The sequence below is a fragment of the Nicotiana tabacum genome, chromosome 15 (genome assembly GCF_000715075.1).
Source record: "Nicotiana tabacum cultivar K326 chromosome 15, ASM71507v2, whole genome shotgun sequence".
NCBI classification, from domain to species: Eukaryota; Viridiplantae; Streptophyta; class Magnoliopsida; order Solanales; family Solanaceae; genus Nicotiana; species Nicotiana tabacum.
Window position 1 is genome coordinate 115,414,641 of NC_134094.1, and position 25,093 is coordinate 115,439,733.

At 35.6% G+C, this 25,093-nt stretch overlaps 3 protein-coding genes across 3 annotated transcripts; 1 reads left to right on the forward strand and 2 right to left on the reverse strand.

The window, feature by feature from the left end:
- Positions 1–1,848: 1,848 nt before the first annotated feature.
- LOC107807145 (UDP-glucose 4-epimerase GEPI48) lies at positions 1,849–7,181 on the forward strand. Its single transcript, XM_016631474.2, has 9 exons — positions 1,849–2,504; positions 3,206–3,255; positions 3,553–3,688; positions 3,782–3,883; positions 4,150–4,377; positions 5,063–5,141; positions 5,611–5,693; positions 6,273–6,364; positions 6,726–7,181. Exons 1-9 carry the CDS (start codon positions 2,322–2,324, stop codon positions 6,817–6,819), a joined length of 1,047 nt encoding a protein of 348 aa, XP_016486960.1. The 5' UTR covers positions 1,849–2,321; the 3' UTR covers positions 6,820–7,181.
- A 1,350-nt stretch (positions 7,182–8,531) lies between these two features.
- Positions 8,532–11,808, reverse strand: LOC107807144 (phosphatidylinositol 4-kinase gamma 4). Its single transcript, XM_016631473.2, has 2 exons — positions 9,866–11,808; positions 8,532–9,137 (listed from the first exon to the last, which is right to left on the reverse strand). The coding sequence occupies exons 1-2, from the start codon at positions 11,240–11,242 to the stop codon at positions 8,760–8,762; spliced, it is 1,755 nt and encodes a 584-aa protein (XP_016486959.1). The 5' UTR covers positions 11,243–11,808; the 3' UTR covers positions 8,532–8,759.
- A 4,126-nt stretch (positions 11,809–15,934) lies between these two features.
- Positions 15,935–19,929, reverse strand: LOC107769777 (uncharacterized). The gene is made up of 2 exons (XM_016589030.2): positions 19,791–19,929; positions 15,935–16,517 (listed from the first exon to the last, which is right to left on the reverse strand). The coding sequence occupies exon 2, from the start codon at positions 16,513–16,515 to the stop codon at positions 16,159–16,161; it is 357 nt and encodes a 118-aa protein (XP_016444516.1). The 5' UTR covers positions 16,516–16,517; positions 19,791–19,929; the 3' UTR covers positions 15,935–16,158.
- Between the last annotated feature and the right edge of the window lie 5,164 nt (positions 19,930–25,093).

The following is a 25,093-nucleotide window of genomic DNA, read 5'->3' on the forward strand; positions in this document are numbered from 1 at the left end:
AAAGTCTTGTGGCCTATAAGAGTATGTGATAAAGGATAAAATAAAAAATTAAGTGCCATAAATTCTAATGATACTTTTGGTATGCGCTAAAAAGTATTTTTTTCTTTTTTAAATTCAGTATCCGGACAAATGCTCTCAATTAAGTAAATAAAATAAATATAAAATAACATACCTAAATTGAGATATAAATTTTACCAATATGTTTTCCATTTAGTACCCCGACAAATACTCTCAAATTAATTTTTTATTTAAGCCTTATTCCATTTCTCTTTGGGATAGTTTTTCCACTATAAGAGACCTAAATCCTTATATATATATATATATATATATATATATATATATATATATATATATATATATATATATATATATATATATATATATATGCAATTTATTTAATATATTTTTAATTTATACTAAATGATGTATTTTGATATATTTATATTATCATATAAATAATAAGTAATATCACATACCTATCATTTTGCTTTGGATATCTGTAATTTTTACATTGTTTAATATATTTAATATATATTGTATTGTTCTTTTTCGGTGATTTGACTCTCAAAATACATTTTGGAAAAATTAATTGAACATAATTTGCTTATCAAGTATTGCAAAAAATATTTTTTAAATGATTTGACAAAACACAAACTATTATTCTTCAAAAGAATTTTTTCAAAAAGTACTTTTAAATAAAAATATTTTTTAAAATAAGTAATTTTTATCAGCACGATCAGAAGGGGGTCCAAACTTAGAGCATGTTTGGCCAAGCTTTTGAGAGGCCAAAAGCGTTTTTTTGCCCCAAAAAAAGTACTTATTTGAAAATAAGAGGTGTTTGGCCAAAAACGAAAAGTGCTTTTGAGTAGCAACAATTTTACTGATTTTGGGAAGAACTATAAATTCTACCTTGTTCCAAAAAAAAAGAAGCATAAGCTGAAAAATAATGTTTTCAAGACGAAAATATCTGTGCCAAAAAATTATATTTCCTAAATTATCCCTTATTAATTTAACCTTTACTTCTTCTTTTTTATCTCTACCATCTTTTCTTCTCTTTTTTATTTTTACCTTATTTTATTCTTCTTCTCTTATTCCTATTTGGAATAATTTCTCTAATATAAATAGATCTCTTCTTTTCTCTTTCGCTATTTCTTCTTTTTCTTTATCTCCTTTTACTTTTTGAATTAACAAGGCTAATCACTAGATTTAAACACTTTCTTCATAAGGTATGATTTCTTTTCTTTTATAGTATACCAATATTGTGTGATCTCCAGATTGTAGATTTTTTTTTTTTTTTGCGTGCATGCATATAATATAATTATTATAATGCAATACTACTCAGTTTGTTATTTTCTTAAGAATTAGTAGTATTTTTCATACATGCACTTATAAGCACATATGTTACTACCAATATTATTGCTTTTATATACTTATATTTATATTGATTAAAATCTTTAATACATGTTACTTTATATTTTATACTCTAATTACATAAAAATAAAAAAAATGTTAAATTCTTTTATAATAAAAATTAAAAATTTCTCTTTTTAAATAATGCTAATTGTAAACAAACTTTTATCATCCTTTATAGTAATTTAACACTCAAAAGTACATTTTGAAAAGATTGGCCAAACATAATTTACTTATTAAATTTTGCAAAACGTACTTCTCAAATAAATTGGTCAAACACAAACGACTAATTTTCAAAAGTATTTTTACGAAAAATACTTATGAACAAAAAGTACTTTTTAAAATAAGTACTCACTCTTGTCAACAATAATTGACCAATTTGCTTTTTTTACTTATTGTGAACCTGAGCTATTAGTTTTGTTGAAGCATAGTTTTGTTGCAGCAGCTTGGGCAAACGGGCTCTGTGTGACACAATAAATGTGCATTCATTTCCATTACTCCTTTACCCCTCCACTTTTCAGATCCCCCAATTAATGAAAGAAGACACCTCACTGTAATATTGGTGATTCGTATGTGAAATTACAACAGTAAGTGGAGTGAAAGCAGCCGCCGATACAAATCTTTTTCCTCAGAATACTACCGACGTGATGAAACCTCCTCTCCACATGGCCCTACCCTTGCTCTATTTTCCTTAAAGCTATTCCTTTTTCATATATTCTGCCACCCAATGACACTCCAGAGGTGACCAAATTCCCTCTTCATTCTCACAAATCACCATTATAAAAATTGGACTTTGGACTCTCTTCCCAAGTCTCATTCTTTTTTCAAAAACCATAACATCAGATTCTCTTCTCCAAACCCAAATCGAAACCATATATTTCGCTTTGTTTTTGAAATTCTGATTTGGATCAATGTCGAAGAATATATTAGTGACAGGTGGAGCTGGGTACATTGGGAGTCACACGGTGTTACAATTACTGTTGGGTGGTTACAAGACAGTGGTGGTTGATAATTTGGATAATTCTTCTGCAATTGCTATCAAAAGGGTCCAGGAACTTGCGGGTCAATTTGGTCCTAACCTCTCCTTTTACAATGTACGTTCCCTTTTCCTCATCCATAATCGTGGGTTTTCTTGAAAATGTCGAGTCACATATATCTGGGTGTAAAGATTGGATTCTTATTATAAAAGATTGGATTTTTATTTGGTTTGGGTTGAATTTTTTGAATTGATTTAATGTTGCATCTGTGTCTTAATCAACTGTGATGATTTATGGTTTATCATGTTTTTTGCTTCTTCCAATGTTAGATGTGTACATTTGTGTACTTGGATTAGACAAATAGCTAACAATGCAAAAGCTTAAAGTGGAAATTAAATTCAGAAATCTATTGAACTTGGGGAAATTCTCTGCTCGGAAGTATTGAGTTTGTAGTCTTTGTGGTCAATGAAGTGGGGGGGGGGGGGAGAGAACCATGAAGTGTCAGGCTCAAACCCTCAGCAGAGGCAAAAAAGCACTAGTTGAGTTCTTCTTATCTCCTAAGCCTTGGTGATTAGAGTTACCCGATAACCTGTGTTGGTGGGAAAGCAGATACCCGGTGGAATAGTCAATGTGCGTGCAAACTGGCCCGAACGTCACTGTCATAAAAAAAAAAAAAAAGTTTGTAATCTTTGTGTCATTTTCTGTTTCAAAAGCTGTTACACAGTAATATAGGATGTTTTCAAGCCTCAGGCACTTGATAGTTTCTTCATTTCTTGCATTTAAGTTCCTGATTTCTATAGCTTTGTCTTAAACTACAGATAGATCTGCGTGACAAGCCTGCAGTTGAAAAGCTTTTCGAGTCTAACAAGTAAGTTATACCATGTTAATTGCAAGGATAATGATACTTTAATTCTGAATTTTTCTTGTACAATCTTCCTCTTTGTTGATCACCATTCCGTTGTTATTCTAGCCAATGTTGTTTTTATCTACGGCACAATAGGCCGAAAACTTGATAAACATTTTCATGAATTATATACTGTTGACCGGAAAATATGCTCTTGTCTAGCACTTTCCAACATGATGGCTGAAGTGTTTGTATTTGTCTATTGCTTCCCTTGCTTTACGTTATTTCTTTAGTTCAACATCAGTTTCATATGTAATGCAGGTTCGATGCTGTTATCCATTTTGCTGGACTAAAAGCAGTGGGTGAAAGTTGCCAGAAACCTTTGATGTACTATAACAATAATATTACAGGTACAATTACCCTGCTGGAAGTCATGGCAACGCGTGGATGCAAAAATGTATTTCTCTATACTCTTTTGATTATATTAATTATGCATCTTTTCTCCCTTGCAAATTATTGTATTTACTGGTTTCTGTCGTCAACTCTTCAGCTTGTGTTCTCATCATCATCTACTGTCTATGGCTGGCCAAAAGAGGTTCCGTGTACTGAGGAATCTCCCATAAGTGCTGCAAATCCTTATGGAAGGACAAAGGTATCTTTTGAGTTGTCTCATCTGGTCATTTCAGTGCTCAGCTTATTTTATGAGTGAATATCTGTGATTCTAAAATTCAAACGTATTTCATTGGCTGCCTCTCCATTGAGGTTCTGAGCAGCCAAATTTTATACCACTTGTCCTTTTCTTTTAAGGGAGAGAGGGGTGTGAGAGGAGTCTGTGCTCTTTCTTTTCCTGAATATCAGAATTCTGGTTATGCGTATGCCATGCGTTTATACTCAAAGCTAAGTAGACTTAATTTTCAGCTCTTCACCGAAGAAATTTGCCGGGATGTCTACCATTCTGACCATGAATGGAAAGTCATATTGTTGCGGTACTTCAATCCTATCGGTGCACATCCAAGTGGCTATATTGGTGATGATCCGCGTGGAATTCCAAACAACCTTATGCCCTTTGTTCAACAAGTTGCTGTTGGCAGGAGACCAGCACTGACAGTTTATGGAACTGATTATCCAACAAAGGATGGTACAGCGGTATGTCCCAATTTTCATTAGCCAATCCTTAGTTATTATTATTAATGTGTTAACTTCTGATACTACTATTATGTAACGATATTTTTTCTAGATTATCAGTTTTTTTTAATAAGTGTTCTAGATTATGAGAAATTAGCTCGCACAAATTGGAGTCTTTGACTAGCTGCATGAAACTATGAGTCCAAATGAATGTGGACTCTCTTGCATCTTACTATTTTCTTGCTCTTTCTCTACCATGTACCTCGGAACAAAATTAGAAAAAGGACGCATGGCCACTTCCCAATTTTCATTAGCCAATCCTTAGTTATTATTATTAATGTGTTAACTTCTGATACTACTATTATGTAACGATTTTTTTTCTAGATTATCAGTTTTTTTAATAAGTGTTCTAGATTATGAGAAATTAGCTCGCACAAATTGGAGTCTTTGACTAGCTGCATGAAACTATGAGTCCAAATGAATGTGGACTCTCTTGCATCTTACTATTTTCTTGCTCTTTCTCTACCATGTACCTCGGAACAAAATTAGAAAAAGGACGCATGGCCACTTCTCTTTCTTATTCAATCGTTAGTTAGCTTGTAGGAAAAAATTGAGGTGCGCCGAGAGTTTTGTAGTTATGATAATGGGAAAAAATGTGGCTGTCGTTTGCCTGAACATATGACTGATCATGTGGCAATATTTTCAGGTGCGTGATTACATTCATGTTGTTGATTTAGCAGATGGCCATATTGCTGCTTTGCAGAAGCTGTTTGATCCTTTGACAGGTGAGTACTTGCCATTTCTTGACTCTTATTTTACTTCTCTGTCTAAGTTATCTGGTGCTAATTTTCCCAGCAGCTTCTGAGTCCATGACCACAAAGCTCTCTTGCTTTTCTTTTCTGAAGACTGTTTGCCCTGAAAGATATTTTTCAATTCTTCTGTTGGATTCTTGTTCCCCGTGGCATGGTTAAACATGAGAGTGTCACTAATATCCTAGACAGATAGTATTATGTGAGAAACATCAAGTTTTGATCCGGTGTGATCATATTATTCTGCCATGCTGCTTCTATTTAACTAAATCATGTTCTAGTTTGGCTTGTCTTTGCATTTTCTAGGGCAATGTTATTTGGATATCTCCAGAGACATTATTCTTGTTGTATGATGAAGCAGTAGTAAACCTATCTAATAGGCCAAGGTGGAAAATTTCTCTCTGCTTGGTGTGGATTCTACCTAAGATTTGCTAAATCATTTCAGGCTGTGAAGTTTACAACCTGGGAACTGGAAAAGGATCGTCAGTCTTGGAAGTGGTGTCAGCATTTGAGAAGGCATCAGGAAAGGTAGTGTACTTTTGGAATCAGTTCGGTTAATCCTTGGGCATCATCTCTATAGGAACACCCAGTTCAGTGAGTTAAACTTTTATAAATGAAAAAAGAGACATAAGTCACGCATTCGAGGAAGAGACTTTGCCTTATTCACTTACGTAAATAGAGGGCGTTATAAATTTCATTGCTAATTATAATAATGGTGAGCGTGATTTTTTTCTTCTTAGATCGAATTAGAATGAAATAGATTGGCTGGATGCATATTGATAAGTTATTAAAGTTAAGCCTCTTTAGTAGGGTGCCTGTTTAATTTTTCTGATCTGATGTATGCCTGCAAATTTGGATGAGTGCTAGAGTTGCTTCTAGTTCTTCTCATCTGGGAAGAAATTGGACACACTTCTCTTATAATTGAACAGCTTTATTTGGTTCACACATAATTCTAGCTCTTTTTATATCCTCACTGACCGATAGTTATGTTACTGACCGTCCACGTTGTGCGGAAATGCTTTGCTCATTGTGGAACATTCTAGTAGTAACTGTAGCAGTAATTAGTGTTCTTGGTGCACTAAATACCTCCTTATTCTGCTTTTCTAGAAAATTCCACTGGTGATGTCTGGTCGACGGCCTGGGGATGCTGAAATTGTATATGCAGCAACAGAGAAAGCAGAACGAGAATTGAATTGGAGGTAAGTGATAATAACTAATATATCAATCTGTTTACCTGTCTACTACAACAACAACAACAACAAACCCAGTAGTTTCCTTCAAGTAGGGTCTGGGGAGGGTAAGATGTACGCAACCTTACCCCTACCCCTGGAAGAGCAGAGAGGTTGTTTCCGATAAGACCCTCGGCTAGAGAACAATCTGTTTACCTGTCTACATACACCAAATGTCTGGTCTTTAATCGTCTAATTACTTAACTGCTTGTTGAGGCGGTAAAGCCTGATAATGCCCCTCAGCTAGAACTTTCCTGCCTCCCCTTTCTCTGTGACATATACTAATCCGCTTTTGATATGTTTTGTACTAAACGTCCGGCTTATTTTTCAGGGCAAAGTATGGCATTGATGAGATGTGCCGCGATCAGTGGAACTGGGCCAGTAAAAACCCTTATGGCTATGAAGGATCTGAAGAATCAAACTAACAGTGCAGTATACTCCTTTAACTGCAATTTATTTTCATGATCGCATCATTCCAGCTGTTGGTTCGTTTATCCTTACTGCTAATCACCAACATGTAGACCATCAATCTTTTTTCGGGGTAAGGATTCCACGTATATTACTAGGATTACAGAATGGTCGGAACATTTATATTTTTTCTAACTGGAGTTCCGAAGCTAGTGGTGGAACTTTTTCCGCCCTGAAGAAACAGGGATAGTTGATGAATAATGGAGTAGCTCGTTTAGCTGAAACCTATAGTGGCATTTATTCGTTCTTTTATTCTTTTGTAACTAGCAGCATTACAATCATATTTGTTTAAAGAAACTATTTATATTTATTGCTTCAATTATTATACTGGTCCACTGTGTAAGCCTGTTAAGTTAAGCAATTTGCTGGCAGTATATCTTCTATTTAGTAGTTGGAAAGTTTATTATGCTCAAGGATGAACATGCCTACAACTCACAGTTGATTGTGCAGCTGACTGGTTTAGAGTATCCATTATAATATCTTGTAACCCCATGTGCAGTTGTGGTTTATTTGTCACCAGTAAGTACCACATTCGACCACCTATTTCATAATCATGTCAATGCCAATGTTTGGTTTTATTCAACTTAACTAAAGGAAAAGGAGTTGTGCTGCCCTCTTAGGCGTGCAACACTAAGTTTTGTTTTATTCCTTTTTTATGCAACACTAAGTAATTCGAGTCAATTCACATTAGACCAATGATTAATAATTATTTTTCTTGGAGTTATTAAATACAAGTCCATGAATGGGCGAACTAAAGGTTGCATTCATGATTAAAAATCTTTTGGAGAAATCGCTAAAAAAAGATTGAACATGTGGGAGGATTTGACCTGAATTTTGCTTTCATCATGCGGCTAGGAAAGCTCGTTAGACCAATAAATAATTGAATGTTGAAAGGGGGCCCTAAACAAAAAAGGAGTCCAGTTCCTTTGAATATCTGTCATTTGTTGGCTGAATGTATCACTTGCATGGCTTAAGATTCCATGGGTCACATTGTTTATACGAGGAACAAATGAAGAGTTTTAAGGATGATTTCAATCACTTTGTTGATTCAGAAGGCTCTCAAATAGACTCACATCTTAAATTAGAAATAGCCGGCGGATGTGTAATATATGTATCATTCATGTATAATATATGTATAACTACGTATAATCTATGTATACCTGATAGAAAAATTAAACACCGGTTATTTGTGAAACAATCCCAAAATAATAGCCCCACCGGGATGGGCTGTTGGAAGCAGATCAAGCCTCTTGCCCTTCTCTAGTCCAGGCTCAGCCTGATCCCTGTTTGTGCGGACTCCATCTCTAGAATAAAGTTACCTTCGTTGAGTGAAGTTATCCATTAACCACAACAATTTGTGGTAAACTATTCTGCATTTTAATCCATTCGGTATCCCAAACTGGAGTTGCTACCACTACATTACCATTTATTTATTGTGGAGTTTTGTATCTCTTTGATCCATTAAGTATTCTGAACCAGAACAGTGTCGCTACCACGAGTCAAACCACTAAACTGCTATAATTCCTTGTGGAATATTCATTCATGTTTTGACTTATTAGGTTCTTAAACTAAAGCAGAGAGATAGTGTCTGCAGTTGCATCAAAAAGTCCTTGTTACTTTGAAGGAAAGGATCAGAGCGGAAGAAAGAACATACAGTAAAGAACTAGCATTTAAATCAAGTAACTCCATTTATTTAACTAGTTATTATAACTTCTCTCCCATATTAGAGAAACCATCAAACTGATAACGAGCAGAAGTTTAAGGAAACAAGTTTTCTTGCCGATAGACGACATAGTCAGTCATCCACCTTTTGGTACTGCCTTCAGTTCCATCTACATATTATGGACTGGTCACTGTATATATACAACAAATACATACTTACAATTCTAGAGAAGAGTTAATTCTCTATCTTCTCAAGCCTGATATCGATAAGTTTGGAGACTCTTTCAAGAAATGCAGCTTCACTCGTGCCAGGAAGTATGGAATCTTGAGCTTCATTAACAATCTCCTCAATAACAGATTCCTTGTTCAATGTTTCTCTGCACATAATGCTTCCTATGGTAAAAGGAGTAAGTACTCTCTCTACTCCTTTCTTCAGAAGCATGGTCGAGATACGAAGAGTACGAGCACATTCAACAGACAAATCCCATCCACATAACTTAAGAAGTGCAATGTCTTCTTCAGCATCCAATGATTTTATGTAATCAATAGTTTCCAATGAGTAAGGAACCCGGGCTTGTGGCCAATAAAGCCAATCCAATGTGCAATCTTCAAACTGCAAGACACATTTATTCGTACAAAGTCAAGATTCTTACAACAACAACACACTCAGTATAATCCCATAAGTGGGGTCTCGGGACGGGAGTGTGTATGATAGACCCTCGGCTCAACAGAAGCATGCACAATCAATCACAACAGAATAGAGAGAGAAATGCAGTAGTGAAAAAGTCAAAAATGCAGTAATACCAACAAGATAACAGAATAACTAGAACAAGCATCCAGGTAATAATAGAAATCTAGGAAAAAGTCAAGACTCTTAAGAGAAGAAATTTCACTCTAGAGCACTATTATAGATGGTATGAAGTGCAAGTTAATACTTCAGAAATTAACATCAATTCTTATCTTTAGAGACCTCTAAGTAACTCGAGTGGTGAAACTTAGATCTAATAACAAGTGAGGAAACATCCAATTGAACCATTTTCTATTTCAGGCACATCATACGGAGTAAATATTTAGCTCTTATACAGCGTAAGCATACTTTTGTAAGCCTCCAAATTCATCGCATGTAACATTCCTGCAGAGAACAAACTACTTGAAACTTTTAAGTACTTCCATATATACCTAAACAATCAATTCACCAGATAAAGAATTGGAACTCTGAAATTTTTCTCTTTGAGTTCTAACCACTTTCTAAATCACCAATCATCAATTTCATGAAAGTTGAAAGATAGCACTCAAAAGGCCGTTCAAACAGCCTTTAAAAAAAACAAAATAAGCCCTTACATGTTCAGGCAAGCAGTAGCCGTGGTCTATTGGAGTAAGCACGATTCGCCCTTCTTCTCCATGCCTGCTGATTAGTATGTTCCCAGCATGTCTATCTGCATTAGCGGTTCTTATGTCGAAGACAGTGATCTTATGGACCTCTTCCACAGGAAAATCCCTAGGACCAATATCCTCACAATTCCCTTCATTCTTCATAAATAACTGCAGTGAGCCAACCTTAATGTACTTAGCCAACCACTCAAATCCATCCGGATGGTGAAACCCTTCGTGCAAGCACTGAACCATAACTGTGGGGGCCACACCTGAAAAGCCGATCTCCCCTTTGTACAACGAGCGACTCCTCCCCGGGGCCTTTGGATGATCCAGTAAGAAGGCTGCAACCTCTCTGAGTGCACCTTCTCCCACTTTAGTTCCCCTCTTTAATCCTTCACCATTGGATGATAATGGTAATCCTTGAGGATTATTCACAGCTAATGGTTCCTCATCTATAGGCTTAAATACAGCAACATACTTGTCGCCCGAGACATCTTGCATGAAGTAAGTCCCTCCTGAACCTTCGGACGATCTAATGGGAGTTTTTCCATTTGCCAAACCATTAAATGCACAGGTAATCATATCCCTAATGGATGAAGGCAGTTCAATATTATTCGGATTGAGAATGATTGGTTCGACAAAAGAATTACTTTTATCAGGTGATGATGCACTATTTCTATTTCCATCACAATGTACAACACCCCCTCCTCCACCTCCACGTCCTTCATTCCAATTAGCAGCAACGACGGAGAGTTCAACATCCCTCTCGAGATGCTTAGCCCGAACTTTAGCAGTTTTTTTCTGAACCACCAAATGAATCACAGCATCAGTAGTACTAGTAATATCATGAATGAGCCTCTGATCCTCAAGCTTTTCTCCATCACAGAAAAACTCCTGAACCTCAAGCTCCTCGCCAACAAAATCTTTCCCTCTTTTCAAAATACTAAGCTTTAAGTACCCAACATTCTGATGCCTACCAACATGAAATTCAAATTCCTTCCCACTAGTGGTCCTAACATTGATAACAAGCAAATCAGATAGCTTAAGAACCAAATGCAAAACATTCCCATCAGTGACACCATAGTCTTTAACAAGAGAATCATTTCTTGACAACTGTCTTCCTCCAAATACTAGCTTCTGTCTCTTCATTACAAACCCTTTATTTGTTTGGATCCTAAGCTTCACTGACGCGATTGAATCGGATTCCAATACACGCATTGGAGTCACTGAACCCGCGATAGTAATGTATATTACAATTGATTCATTACTGCAATGGTCCAATGGGCCATTGTTGATATGTCTATTAGCCTGAATAGGACTAAAAGCCACATCAACAGCTGACATTTTTTGAATGTTAGGACCCCCTTTTCTTCAATATATCAAACAGGGCATTAATATCTGTGCAAAATGCAGCAGAACATGCTATTGCTCTAATTATCAAACACCTCTAGCTACGCAAACACACACACCCAAAAAAAACTATGAAAAAAAGGTGAAGATCAAGAACATGATGATCAAGAAGCTCAAAAGGCAAGAGCTTCCGATTAATTCTTCTAAAAATATATACTTTTTCCTCTCTTTTTTTCCTTTTTTTTCCTTCAGGAAAATTCAAGTACTAATTAAGATATGCTTCAAATTCAAGACCACCCCTTAAAAATTTGACAAGGAAAATGTATGAGGAGAGTGGGAGAAGAATGTGAAGAGTGAATGAGAATGTTGGGTTTGGGAGTGGGGGGGTTGCTTTACTGAGAAATAGGAATTTGTTTTTCTTGTTTTTGGCAAAGGAGGGTACGTGGATTCTTTACCGGTGGGAAAGAATCAAAGGGAAATGAGTTGATAAAGATGATTTTATATATTACCACTGCTGAGAAGATGATGATTTGGAAAATTAGTTATCCATTTTTTATTTATTTTTTTGTTGTTATATCCGAAATCGGCTATAATTTTTTTTCTGAAATGGTTCAAAAATGGTTCCCGGTTTCTTCGTCCGCTTTTATTAATATTTTATTTTTCAAAAGTTTCAATTAAAAGATGTCGAGAGAGTGGAGTGGGCGGCAGCATAGCCGTTGGCTTAGCAGTTTGGTTCTGACTCCATTTCTGAAAAATGAGGTAAAACTTTGTCACTAACGATACTAACGGTCTTACTGCTGTGAGATTTAACTTTGCGGAAGGCAATGCTGTAGTACTTTTACCCTTTTACCACTCAAGTCATTATTGGTTTAAATTTTATAAAAACATATAAAATAGAAGGTTAATCTTCACATTTATGCATTAGTACATGTATATACTTGTCCCCACATGCACAAATTTACGACTAGAGCTTAAAACATCTTTTTTTTACAAATTTAACAAATACCGGAAAAGCATGCTTTTAGAAAAGGAAAGATGATGAAATGAAGTTGTTTTCATGTTATCACCAGGTTACGAGTTCGAGTTGTGGAAACAACCTTTTGTAGAAATACAGGGTAAGACTGCATACAATATATCCTTTGTGTCCGACCCTTCTTCAGACCCCGTTCATAGCGAGAGCTTAGTGTACCAGGCTGCCCTACGCTTAACACTATTTGTGGCCTAAAGCCAAATTTAAATGAGAAGCTTTTAATTTTTTTATTATATATTTTTTAATAGTTTCTATTTTCTTATTATTTGAAATGCAAATTTAATAATAATTCCCTTTTAAATTTATAATATAATCAATCCATTTTATCTCACTTGACACATTATTGAAGATTTATCAATTTTATTTTTTTTTAAAAATTGCAAAGATAGTTGACACAGGAGCTACTAACATTATTCTAAATAATATAGGCATTTGAAAAAGAATCAAATCATTTTATTTGATTCAGTATATCTATTAAAGTATTATCATCTACTTTAATTATTTTCCTTAATACTTTTAATTTGAATAAGTCTAAGCCAATACCGTCATAATGACTATTTTCTTTTAAGAAACTTTCACGGGGCATTATTTTTTTTTTTTAGATTTTAATCATCTAGATCTTAAATTTTCATTATTAAATATTTTTTTTGCATACTCTCTAAATTTGTTATATATTTTGAAGTGAAAAAATAATTATGTATAAGAAGTAGGCATAATCAACTTAATTTTTTTTTTGAGATTTTGTCATTTTATTGTCAATATACTGGTCAAATTATTTTTTTTATATATGTTCACGTTTATTACGGCATTGTGCCATCAAATATAGAAGTAACACTTTTAGTTTTTGATGAATTTCTACTAATTTTAAATAAAATATCTCTTATTTGTGAAGTTTAATGTGAGACCAAATAATCAATTTTGATTTAAAGAAAAAATCCGCTATCCTATTACTTATAAGATGGCCCCCCAAATATATGAGGCCTAAAGCCGTCGTCTAACTTGCCTAGAGGGTGGGCCGGGGCATCCATTGAGTGAGCATCCATGACTAAACTTTTTTTTCCTCTTCTTTCGAAATTATTATCGAGCATCCATGATTTTAAAATCTTAGACCCGTCAGTGACACGTGACTGCCCTTTAGAGATGATGAAATGATGTATCCACGAGCTTTAATCTACTTTCCTTTTGCAATCTTTGAGTCAGCATTGTAACCTAAAAGTAAGAAGATGAAGTGAATCCATACAGTAAACCTTGTAGCTCAATCTAGCTCAGAAAGCTTAATGTCTCTACTGCCCTCCCATAAAACTTTATTTGCACCTAGTGTTTTGCATCAACCCGAAAAGGATACATGATATAAGTCTATAGTTAAATCATAGTTAATTAATACATATTCTTACCTCAATTTATCACTAACCATATATATATATATATATATATATATATATATATATATATATATATATATATATATATATTAGTATGGTTTGGTATACATATCTGGTCCGAATAAGTTCCAAAAAAAAAAAAAAAAAAAAAAATTAACTCAAAAGTATTTGTTTCACTAAACCACAAAAATAAAGCATTTGAAATAGGAGTAATAGAATAAAGTAAGCTGTGTCTCCATATTCTGAAGATGGAAAACGAAAACGACTGAAATTATATGTCATTTGGGGGAAAAGAGATAAAAGGAGTCTGCGGGAGCAGTTAAAATATTAGAAAGTGAAAGTTGATAAATATATGTATGATACTTTCTAATGTTTCCCCACTCCAGTGGATCCTACATTCAAATAATTCAGTAGCGTAACACATCATCACATATCTTAAAGGAATTATTTACTAATTGCTTTTTATAACTTTTCGAATACTAACGATTTGATGGTGCCAAAAGTAGTTTTCTTGTGACGCCCCATGACGGAGGGCGGGTAGGACGCCTAGGACCTGTAAGTTTCTAGGTTGGCAAGTTTTTTAAAAAGAAGTTTACATGTCACGTTTGGCAAATCTCACATCGGAATGAGAGAGGAGAGTGAAAAGCTTTATAAGACATGACACAAGTCAAATCCCATAGCGGAATAGTACGCGTGCTTTTCGGGTCAATGATGGCGTAGCCCAAGGGACAAATCTGTAAAGTCTATTGGGTCAAAGCGGACAATATGTGCAATGGACTTAATCTTATTTTCTCTTAATTGCAATTTCTTTTGTCTGTTCTCTCTTCTTTTTTGTGTAACAAGTACCAATATTAATCTTCAATCTTTCTGTCGTTGTGGATTTAATTTACCGTCAGACTTTTCTATAACAACATCGCTATATAATAACCATTCACTATAGCCAAGTTATTTATGGAATAATTTTCTTGGTATGTTATAATATATGTTCTCTATAACAGCACTTCGCTATAACATCAAAAATATTCGGAACAAATGAGGCTGTTATAGAGAGGTTTGACTGTATAACAGTCATTCACTATAAAAGTCAAGTTTTTCTCCGAACCAATTTTTGTATTATATTATAATATATGTCCTCTATAACAACACTTCACTATAGCAGCCAAATAAATATCGAAACAAATGAGATTGTTATAGAGAAATTTGACTTTGTATCTTTTTTAACTCTAAAAATGAAAGTCATTGCCCGTCTGGCAAGGTTCATTCAAAAATTAAGAGCAGTAAAGGCTTTTAATAAGAGTATTTTCCTCGGGGGTATTATCACTTTTAGCATACGTTAGAAACTATTTATATTTGGTAGCCGAAAAAGTGTAACTTATATAATTTTTGTATATAACATACATAATATATGTTCAGGCTAAAAAATTTATATTTCAAAAAGTAAAAAAGTTAAACAAAAGCGCTCTCGCTTGTGCGTTCCCTGCTTTTATTTGGGTGACCAACTGATCCTTTAATAATTGACTGTACAGCCAATAGACCGTTAAGAACGGCAATGAGTCACCCCAATGTCTCTCTCTGGCACCAGCTTTATGGATCTTCTTATTTTTCTTTTTCATCTTTTCTTGCAATTTGACTAGATTCTCATCATCAAAGAAAGGCCATTGTTTTGGTCTCGTGGATACTGGCTTTGGGACCAGACTTATCTGGAGTGGAGTCTCATTTTGTGAGTAAAACGCTCTTAAAGCAACTCCATTTACAGAACTCAAACCTACTGTTGGGAAAAACACTCTCAAGGCGACTCCATTCACAAAACTAAAAAAATATTGGGAAAAAAGTTATCTAGAATATCGTAAATGGCGAATCTTCCACGACTCACCAACAAATTTTAAAGTTATAGTGACTCATCTATTCCCTGCGATTGATTAGTGCACCTTTTTTTTCTTTTATTTTGGGGGATAACATTCATGCTATTGCTTAATTAAAACATCTTCCAATCAGGCAATCACTATCCTTAAATTTGAAAGCCTAATAAGTTATTATACGTTAATTGAAGTATCATGTGATAATGTTGCATAATTCCCCTTTGTTTCTTAATTTGATTTTCAAGTTCAGGTTATCAACCCGAAGCAGAAACCACAACTTTTCCTTCCTAGTTTAACTTAAACTTTACGCAAATGATGAATATGATTTATAATTATCAGGTTCGACAAGGAAAATAGTTACTGGTGAATAGTCATGTGACTGGCCCGGGGGGGGGGGGGCGCAAAGAGGCTGACCTTGCTCTTGGAATAAGATTCAGAACACAGGGAATGCCAAATGTGACATCTTATACATAGCAAACCACACATTGCTCCAGTTGCAAGAAGCGAGACGAGAAATTGTCCAAAAAACGCTTAACTAGGAAAAAATGGATTTGCAAAGCCAATAGACAAATAAATTCTTTGCCTTGGGGAGGAAATCCAGCAGGCCATGAAAAGAGAAAATTGTTATGTGTTTCCAAATCAAACCAATTCTATGCCTGCTTCTTTCACCGAATCAATAACTGCTTTGACCTTTCCATGGTATCTTTGCTCTCTCTTAAAGAAAATAGATATGGCAGGAATACCTTTAGCCTGCAATCGCTCTCCCAATAACTTGCCTATTTTTGCAGCTGCAGCAACATCTCTAGTATTTTCTTTTGCTTCTACCATGGCAACCCTTAAGCCTTTCTCTTGTGTGCTTGCAGAAGTAGCTACTGTTGCAGTTGGCGTGTGAACTACTTGAGCGTTTACATACTTGTTTGTGAAGTGCATCCTCAGCACATACGGTTTGAGATACTTCGTCACTCTGTCTGGTCTAATTGGCGGAGGTATCACCATTTCTGCTTTTAAGGAAACAAAGACATCAACGGAGTATCAACAAGGAGGTCAACAGAAATATCAAAAGGTCTCAGATAGAGCTCAACATTCAGGGAGTATTTCTCTTTTTCAAGAAATGAAATTTTGTATCTTATTCTAAAGGTAATTATTACTAATTGTAACAGATAGCTAAAGAGAGTACAAAAGCCACATTTTTATGAGATAGCTTCAAGTCAAGTACTGGATTTACAACTCAAAGATCATTTAAGACTCGCTTTCATTCTTCACTTTCATAGACCAAGGCAATTCCTTTTAGCTAGACTCCAGCAAGCTTTATTTATAATTTGAACCAAATGCTCAGTAGTCATACTGAAAATGCAACGATATCATCAGAGAAGTTAGGGTAAAAAAAGAACCCCTTGATGTCCAGAGAATGAGTAAAAAATATAAGGCACTTTTAACATCATTGGACAATTTGTAAATCTACTCCTAGGCAGTGTCATTTTCTCCAAAGTTTTGATGCTCCGCTTAAACTTGTTGGAAAGTACTTAAACTTGTTTGAAAGAAATGTCTCATTTCACATTAAGAGGTATTGTTCCATTTATTACCTTTTTACAGTTATATGAGCAACAACAGGACAAGAGAAGATGGGTTTAATAACAAGGGAAGTACGGACAGAAAGCAGCAGGACGGGAGCAAGCTTGTAACTAACTGTTGCGATTTTGTATACCAATACTCTCTAGGTACTAACTAATAATACAATGAACCTTACGAGAAAGAAGAATGAAAATAACAAAATAAAATAAACAATTGGCATCTTTTTGCCCCAAAATATCTTTAGATGAGAAGGCCAAGTTTGCCATAAAAAGGTCTGAACAACTTTTATAGAAGGGACAATTAATTTTTGCTCATAAATGGTGGTGGGTTTAAGGCCATGAAAACCAATTGTTTTTAAGTTCAATATATATTATTTTCTTTAATAGTTATTTCTAAGCTATGATAAACTTATTATGTACCTCCATAATGTTAGTCCAAAGAATAAGAGCGGTCATGAATGGATTTCTGAAACAAGAGATCAACCGGGATAAGTTGCAGTTAGTTATTTATTCTTTTATTAACTCCTCGTGATATGACTCTGTCTTGTTCTAGCATCGGACACCGGTTACGTACTCAATCTACTCCAGCTTCGCACGTTTGCCGTGAGCAACAATATGATTGTGCAAACACTATATACTTTCTCAATTCAGTAAGCAATATCCTATGAAACCAAAGAAAATAACATGAAGGGAGAAAGGGGAGAGGAGAAGAAATTTAAGGAGTCATTTGGCTCAAATTAGGTTATCCCAAGATTATACTCGTGGGATTGTAACCAGGATGGATAATCTCACCTTTTATATGATAATCCCATGATTTTGATATATTTTTTATCCTGATTTAGCTAATTCCCATTTCCCACAACCAAATACTAAACAAACTTAGGTTTTTGGTGTAAAGAAAGGCATGTGGAGAATACAGAGTCCCTGGTTGACATGTTAGGTTTTTTGTAAGTTTGGTGGATCAGATTTGATTTTCCCCCTTGTACATATGGCTTTGCACTGCCTTAGTGCTTTTCTTTTCTTAATATATTGGTACCAGTATCAAAAAATACTAAACAAACTTATTTCCAAATTGTATACTAGGATAACCCCCTAACCCTGTAACCAAACAGGCCCTAAAAGTTGAGATTTCAAAACAATAAGATTGGAACGGGTACATGCGTAGATAGAAGGGATTACATGACTTTCTTCTTTTCCATCCTAAGGATTTAATGATATCTGGGAAAAAGAAAAAGCTATTCAACTAATTTGGATTCAAAGTCCAGTAAATCAAATCCTTCAGAGTAAACATTCACTAAGAAAGCGACCCAAGTGGTATTTGACGGTTCTGGATCCCCTCCGGTAGTGACTGCTCCAGTAATGCTCAATACCCATCTTCATAGAAGCCACGTGTCCCTACAAAATTTTAATGGCCTGATTGCATCTCTTCTCCTCCAACCATGTAACACTCTTTCTCAGAAAACCAAACATATGCTCACTTGTTCACAACAAACTGTATGTTGTTCCATTTCGGTCTCTAGCTTGAAATAAGAATTCATTATGCTTTTTCCAGAGAGCAATTTAGTTGAAACATACCCAATCCTTTTGCTTCTTTTCGTTTCCAAGTTCCCTACACCTTATTTCCTTTAAAACAATTTCATGACAGTATGAAGCAAATGTTGTAGAGGAAAAGAGTTACAGGAAGATGGACACAAGATCTTTTCTTCTCTGCTACACTACTCATATTTAAAGTTTTCATCCAATTTTATTTTCCACAAGCTTGGTCTACCCATTCCAAAAACCTGTTGGGTTCAAAGAAAGAATAACAGATTTGGAATTTTCTAGTGAATCTGTTTCGAATTTGGAGTGCAAAATTTAGCAGGGAAAGCTTTTCATTATGTTGGGGTTCTGTGCGGCTATTCTTTGTTTGGGGAAAGAAAAAGAATGTTACATGGGTGGAGGAGAAGAGATCAATCTTGGCCATTAAAATTTCTAGGAGCATTCACTACTGGTATTTGACACTAGTTATATGGAAAAGAGCTATGTAAATGCTATCTGCTACAAGTCAATTATTTTGCAGGTTGTAAGTAATCATTTTAAGTAGTTTCTCTAGAGAATATTATGGAGTTACTGAATCAGGACCTGATCTCGCAATCTCTGTAAACATCATGTGCTTCTTGTTAATTAGATGTGACAATTTTTTTTATAAGGTAAACTAGATTTAACGAGTTTGATAGCAATGTCAATGTAAAATACTACTGCTGAGAAAAATAACCTGGTAAAGATTATAACTTTTATGCAGACACATATACAAAGTTTCTGCAAATCAACACATTCTACTGGAAACACAGTATAAGATGGACAAATATATCCGCTAGTAACCAAATAATTATTAAAAAAAAAAGGCAAGAAACTAATGGCAGCAGTTGCAAAAATCATCAGTCTCACTCAGAAATAGGAAAGTTAGTCTGCAAATCGAGATGAAATATGCAACTACGGTTATAAAGATTAAGTAGTATATACACAAACGGACCACGACAGATATACACTCTAATCCTACCCCGAACCACCTTCTCAAGACTTCCCTGACCTCCACTAAAGCAACTCAGTACCACACAGTCGTACAACACCATGACACCACCAGAAACTACAACAGTCGAAACCCCACATAGAGACAGGTTAAAAGAGAGAGAGAAAAAGAGACGGCAGAAAGGGACTCACCGGAGAATTTGCCGACGGTGTTGGATGACGGAATAGCGGCGACCAGTCTGAGCCGAGGGTTTCAGGAAGGATTGGGAATTTGAGATTTGCTCGTCCTGTCGTCCTTTCTTTCTAAGAGATGGGTCACGGGTTGTTGAGCTTTGAAGAACTATCGTGCTTTTTTCGCTTTTTTGGTACTCGCCGTACGGCTCGTCCGGAGACTATGGGCCCGTTTTGGACATACAATTTGAAGATTTTTCCAAATACATTTTCGAATTTTTTCAATTCAAGCTGCATTCGAAAATTTGAAAAATTACAAAAAGGTATTTTTCAAAATTTTCATTCAAATCACTCACAAAATTTTAAAAATAACCCAAACTAAAATTTATGTCTAAACACAACTCTAAATTTCAAATACCATTTTCACAAAAAAAATTTTATCATTTTTTTAAATTTTACAATTCTTATGTCCAAACGCCTACTGCGTGTGGGGCTTAGTTGTGTAATGATTACGCTGTCAAAGCGTTCGACTATGTGCCTTGAACTCGCCCAAGGCATCTATCACTCGAGCTCGCCCAATAATTACTATGCAAATCATGTGATTCACTAATTAGCACGGTTGATTCCCAAAATTATTTAATAAATAAATAATTAAAGTTCTTTTTATATATAGGAATATGAAAATTCTGAATAACTCAAATAACGAACCATTGTATTGCATATTTATTAATTGAGCACATTATGAGAATGAATATCATTTGAATATTTCTCCGAAAAAATTTATATCTTTATTTGCTAGATCTTCATGTCTTAGTTATATGTCTCAAAATTATCATACATTTATTATTTTACTATTTAAAAATAATTTTGTATTTATTCATGAAGGAGTGATATTTTAAATTATAGTATTGATAAAATTTATTGAGTATTTATTTTTAGGGAGGTATAATATGCAGTTTGATAATATTTTTTAAGAAATTAAATTATAATTTTTAACTATTTGAAAGTTAAGATGTTATAGTTGATTTATATTTCAGGGTAGCTTTAATAGTATGGCATTGGCTATACTTATAAACATACTAGATATTTTATTTTCTATGAGTTTCTTTAATTCTTTTTAGTTTTCTTGATCTTTTAATGTATTTTTTATATTTTTGTGTTATATGCTATATTATTAATATATAAATTTTAAAAGATAAAGATATGTGGGGCTTGCGTCCCATGTCTCGAGGCTTACGCCTCGCCTTACGCCTTTGCTTTTTAGAACACTGATATGGATTGACCCATACAATAATTCAATCCGCTTTTAAGTAGGCGAGTAATTAGTGGCGTTCAAAATGGAGTTATTGATTTATTGATATCAGATTATCGGATTAACGGTTGGTAAACGGATTAAAAATTTATAATTAACGGTTTATCATTCGGAGGCGGATTAGTCAATTTTTTTATCGGCTAAACTGTTACCAGTTAAGAATTATTATATTTATATTTTTACCGTTATGTATATAATGAAATACAATGTTTATGCCACATGTGAGCTTACTTTATGGCTATTTGACAGATGACGAAAAGAAGACAACTCAAGATCAGAGCATTGGCAGCTTGAGCTTCTACATATCTCGCCTTGTGTTGGAGAGTAGAGATGTTGCTTATTTTCTATCTTAATTCTCATTTTGCCATAAACTAGTTTGTAGTATTTTAAAGAGTGGAGATACTACTACGTGATTGTAGAGTGAAATCAGTTTGAATTACGATAAAATTGTGGGAGAGGATTGAAGAATAAAATCTCAGTCATAACTAGTTTTATGAGTTCAACTTGTTACCTTAATTTTGTATTGCCAATAACTTTTGAGTCTTTTGGATGTGCTACAAATAAAAATTGTATTATTGTGGCTTTCCTTATCTATATATTTTTAGTTTTTACAAAATTTCAGGAGTTATTGATAAAGCGTGGTAATAGTCAAATTTTGGTCTTTATTTGAAAAAATATATATATTTTTAGCGAAAAAATGGCCTAAACTACCCCTATTATTTGCTAAATAGTTTATATTTATCTTTCATCCATCTATCGGTACAAAAATTAATACTATATTATTTTTATTAATAAAAATACCTATACGTTTAACGGCAGACCAAGTGAGTCTTCAAATTAATACGTTGGCATCTTTTTACTAGGCCACGTGGCACTCTTGTCCCAGAAACCAAACTAGGTTTAATTTTGAACCATTACCCATATCCGACCCATTAACTGGATCCACCCGTCTCCTCCATCAATTTCTCTTTTTCTTCCATTTTCTCTTCCAGCAATTTCTCTCTTTCTTCCATTTTGAATCACATGTTTAAACTAACAAGATAGTGTTTAACAATGATGTTTGAAAATGAGGGATTTTTATGTGATTCCTGGTAGTCTTTGTTGGAGTTTCCTTTGTTATTTTAGGTGGGGGAAGATGAGATAAGGAGCGGGGAAGGTGAGAGAAAATAAAAGAGAAAGCAGAGGAGCAAGATCATCACCAGGGGTATTTCTAGTGAAGTATTCTGGTCAAACCCTATGGCCAGTCGCCGCTCCTGGTTCGGAGATTGTCTCCTTTTTAAGAATTATTTTAGGAAGTGGAGAAAAAGGAAAAGTGAGAGGAAAATGGGTTGGCCACTACCCATATCAAATATTACATGATAAAGTCCTAAATCTACCCAGACATAAATATGCTTTAGCTATGTACGAACTCTCGTCACCTCGCGCATACGTCGCACCCACAACTAGTTGCACATAACGCTAAATATCACCTAGGGGTAGTTTTTTCCTCACAAAGTTAGACAAGAGACTTACCTCGCTCCGAAGTTCCATAACCGGCTCCAACGCCTCTCTAACACCTCAATTCTAAGCCAAACGATCCGTAATTAGTCAAACAATGTGCAACTGAATCAAAATATACTCTAATGCTTATAATTAATCAATTCACAACAATCCCCAATTTCACTCTAAAAGTCAATAAAGGCAACCCTCGGGCCCATGTGCCCGGATTTCGAAAATTTTTGAAGATAAACTTTACCATAACACCACGAACTCAAATATATAATTTTATTCTAAATTTCATGTCCAATTTCGTGGTCAAAATCCAAAAATATAAATTTCTAGGTTTTCTACTAAACCCCCACAATTTCTATTAGTTTTCTTGCTTCAATCCATACATAATCCATGTATTTAGCTCACAATGTGTATAAATCACTTACCTCAGGATTGATGATGGAAATGGCACTCCAAAAATCGCCCCAAAGTCAGCTCCCATGGAAAAAATGAGGTGAAAATGGGCCAAACCCTCGTCTTTAAAAAAATCACACTGCCCAGCCTGACCTTTGCACCTGCAGCCCAAATGTCGCATCTGTGATCCATCGCATGTGCGGTTCCCTCTAAGGCCAGGTATATCCGCATCTGTGGAAAATAATCACGCTCCTGCGTGACCGCTTCTGCGGTCCACCTCACGCTCCTGCGCTCCCGCACATGCGGAGATCGTCCGCTTCTGCGACCCCAGCTGCCCAGCTCGCATTCCGCTTCTGCGGATCATTCGCCGCATCTGCGAGCCTGTAAATGTGGAAATATCCTCGCCTTTGCGGCCATCCCAACTCAGTCCAAATGCCGCTTCTGCGACCATGACGCTGCTTCTGCGGGCTCGCACCTGCGACCCTTTCCACGCAGGTGCGATTGCACCAGATCCCAGCTGCCTCATCACTTCTCCCAAGCCCAAACTCGATCCGTTTTCGATCCGATCTGCACTCGGGGCCCCCGGGACCCCGTCCAAACATACCAACACATCTCAAAATACGACATGGACTTAATAGAGGCCTCAAATCACGCCAAACAATATCGAAACTATGAATCGACGATCGAAATCCTTCTTTAAACTTTCAAACTTTCAAACTTCGACGAACGCGTCCGAACCATACCAAAACATTCTGGAATGACGCCAAACTTTACTTACAAGTCACAAATCACGATACGAACCTATTCCAAGGCTTGGAACCTTAAACAGACATCGATAACACTAAAGTCCACTTCAAATCAAACTTAAGGAATTCTTTAACTTTCAAAATGTTAACTTTCCATAATAAGTGCCGAAATGCTCTCGGGCCACCCGATACTTAACACAAATATACGCTCAAGTCCGAAATCATTATACGAACCTATAGGAACCTTTAAATCCCGATTCCGAAGTCGTTTACTCAAAAGTTAAACCTTAGTCAATTCTTCCAACTTAAAGCTTCCGAAATTAAAATTTTCTTTCCAAATCGACTCCGAACTTCCCAAAATTCAACTCCGACCATATGTACAAGTCATAATACCTGAAGTGAAGGTATTCAAGGCCTCAAACGTCTGAATGATACGCTAGAGCTCAAAATGACTGGTCGGATCGTTACATTCTCCCCCACTTAAACATACGTTCGTCCCCGAACGTGCTACGAATTGCTCCGGAGTTGTCCAAAATTACTGTTTAACACCTCGTGCACCTGCCCGTGACACCACAACCTAGTTGAGCACATTTTCTCGAGCTAGACTTAAGATCCTCCCTCTAACCTTAGCTAACAAGCTTTAGAACCAAATTCCAACTTTCGAATTTCTTTACAAGACCTGATTCTAACATTTGAACACCGTATAAATCTCCACATGCTGAATCCACACATGATCATGCAACCATGCTGACATCACACAACGCGCCACATAAATCATTTGCCCAAGGCAACCTCCTCCAAGCACAACAGCTGAAATTTCACTGACCCGAAACCCGTAGTATACCTCGTAACACATATAAGCATGTTCCAACTCTCGCGATACCGCCACGACGGAAGAGATATGTAGAAACTCACAACCTTCTAACCAAATCAATAAATCATGGAGTCTATCCTCCTGACAGGAACCATTACCTTGTTCTGAACCGAATAACGATATTTGCTCTTTAATATACCCTTCATAACTCTGATCACACTGATCCCAGGTCCAATAATCTCTTCTCACCCAGTACAAGTTGCTCAGGTAATAAGCCATCTCAAACACTGCCAAAAATCTCATATGACGCCATCAACGCGCCAACAAGCTACAAACTCGAATGTGACACATAAAGAGGAATGAACTCTAAAAAAGAACTACCAAGCCCGCGTAACGAATAAAATGACCGAAGAGACGCTATGAACCTTTCTCAGAGATGAAAAACAAGGCACACAAGATAAGTGTAAGGAACTATGCTCGACATCTCACTGTTGCGGCATGCAACCCGATCCAACATGACACGGTTGTGGTGTGCAACCCGATTCACACAACATGCCCCTGGCGGCAT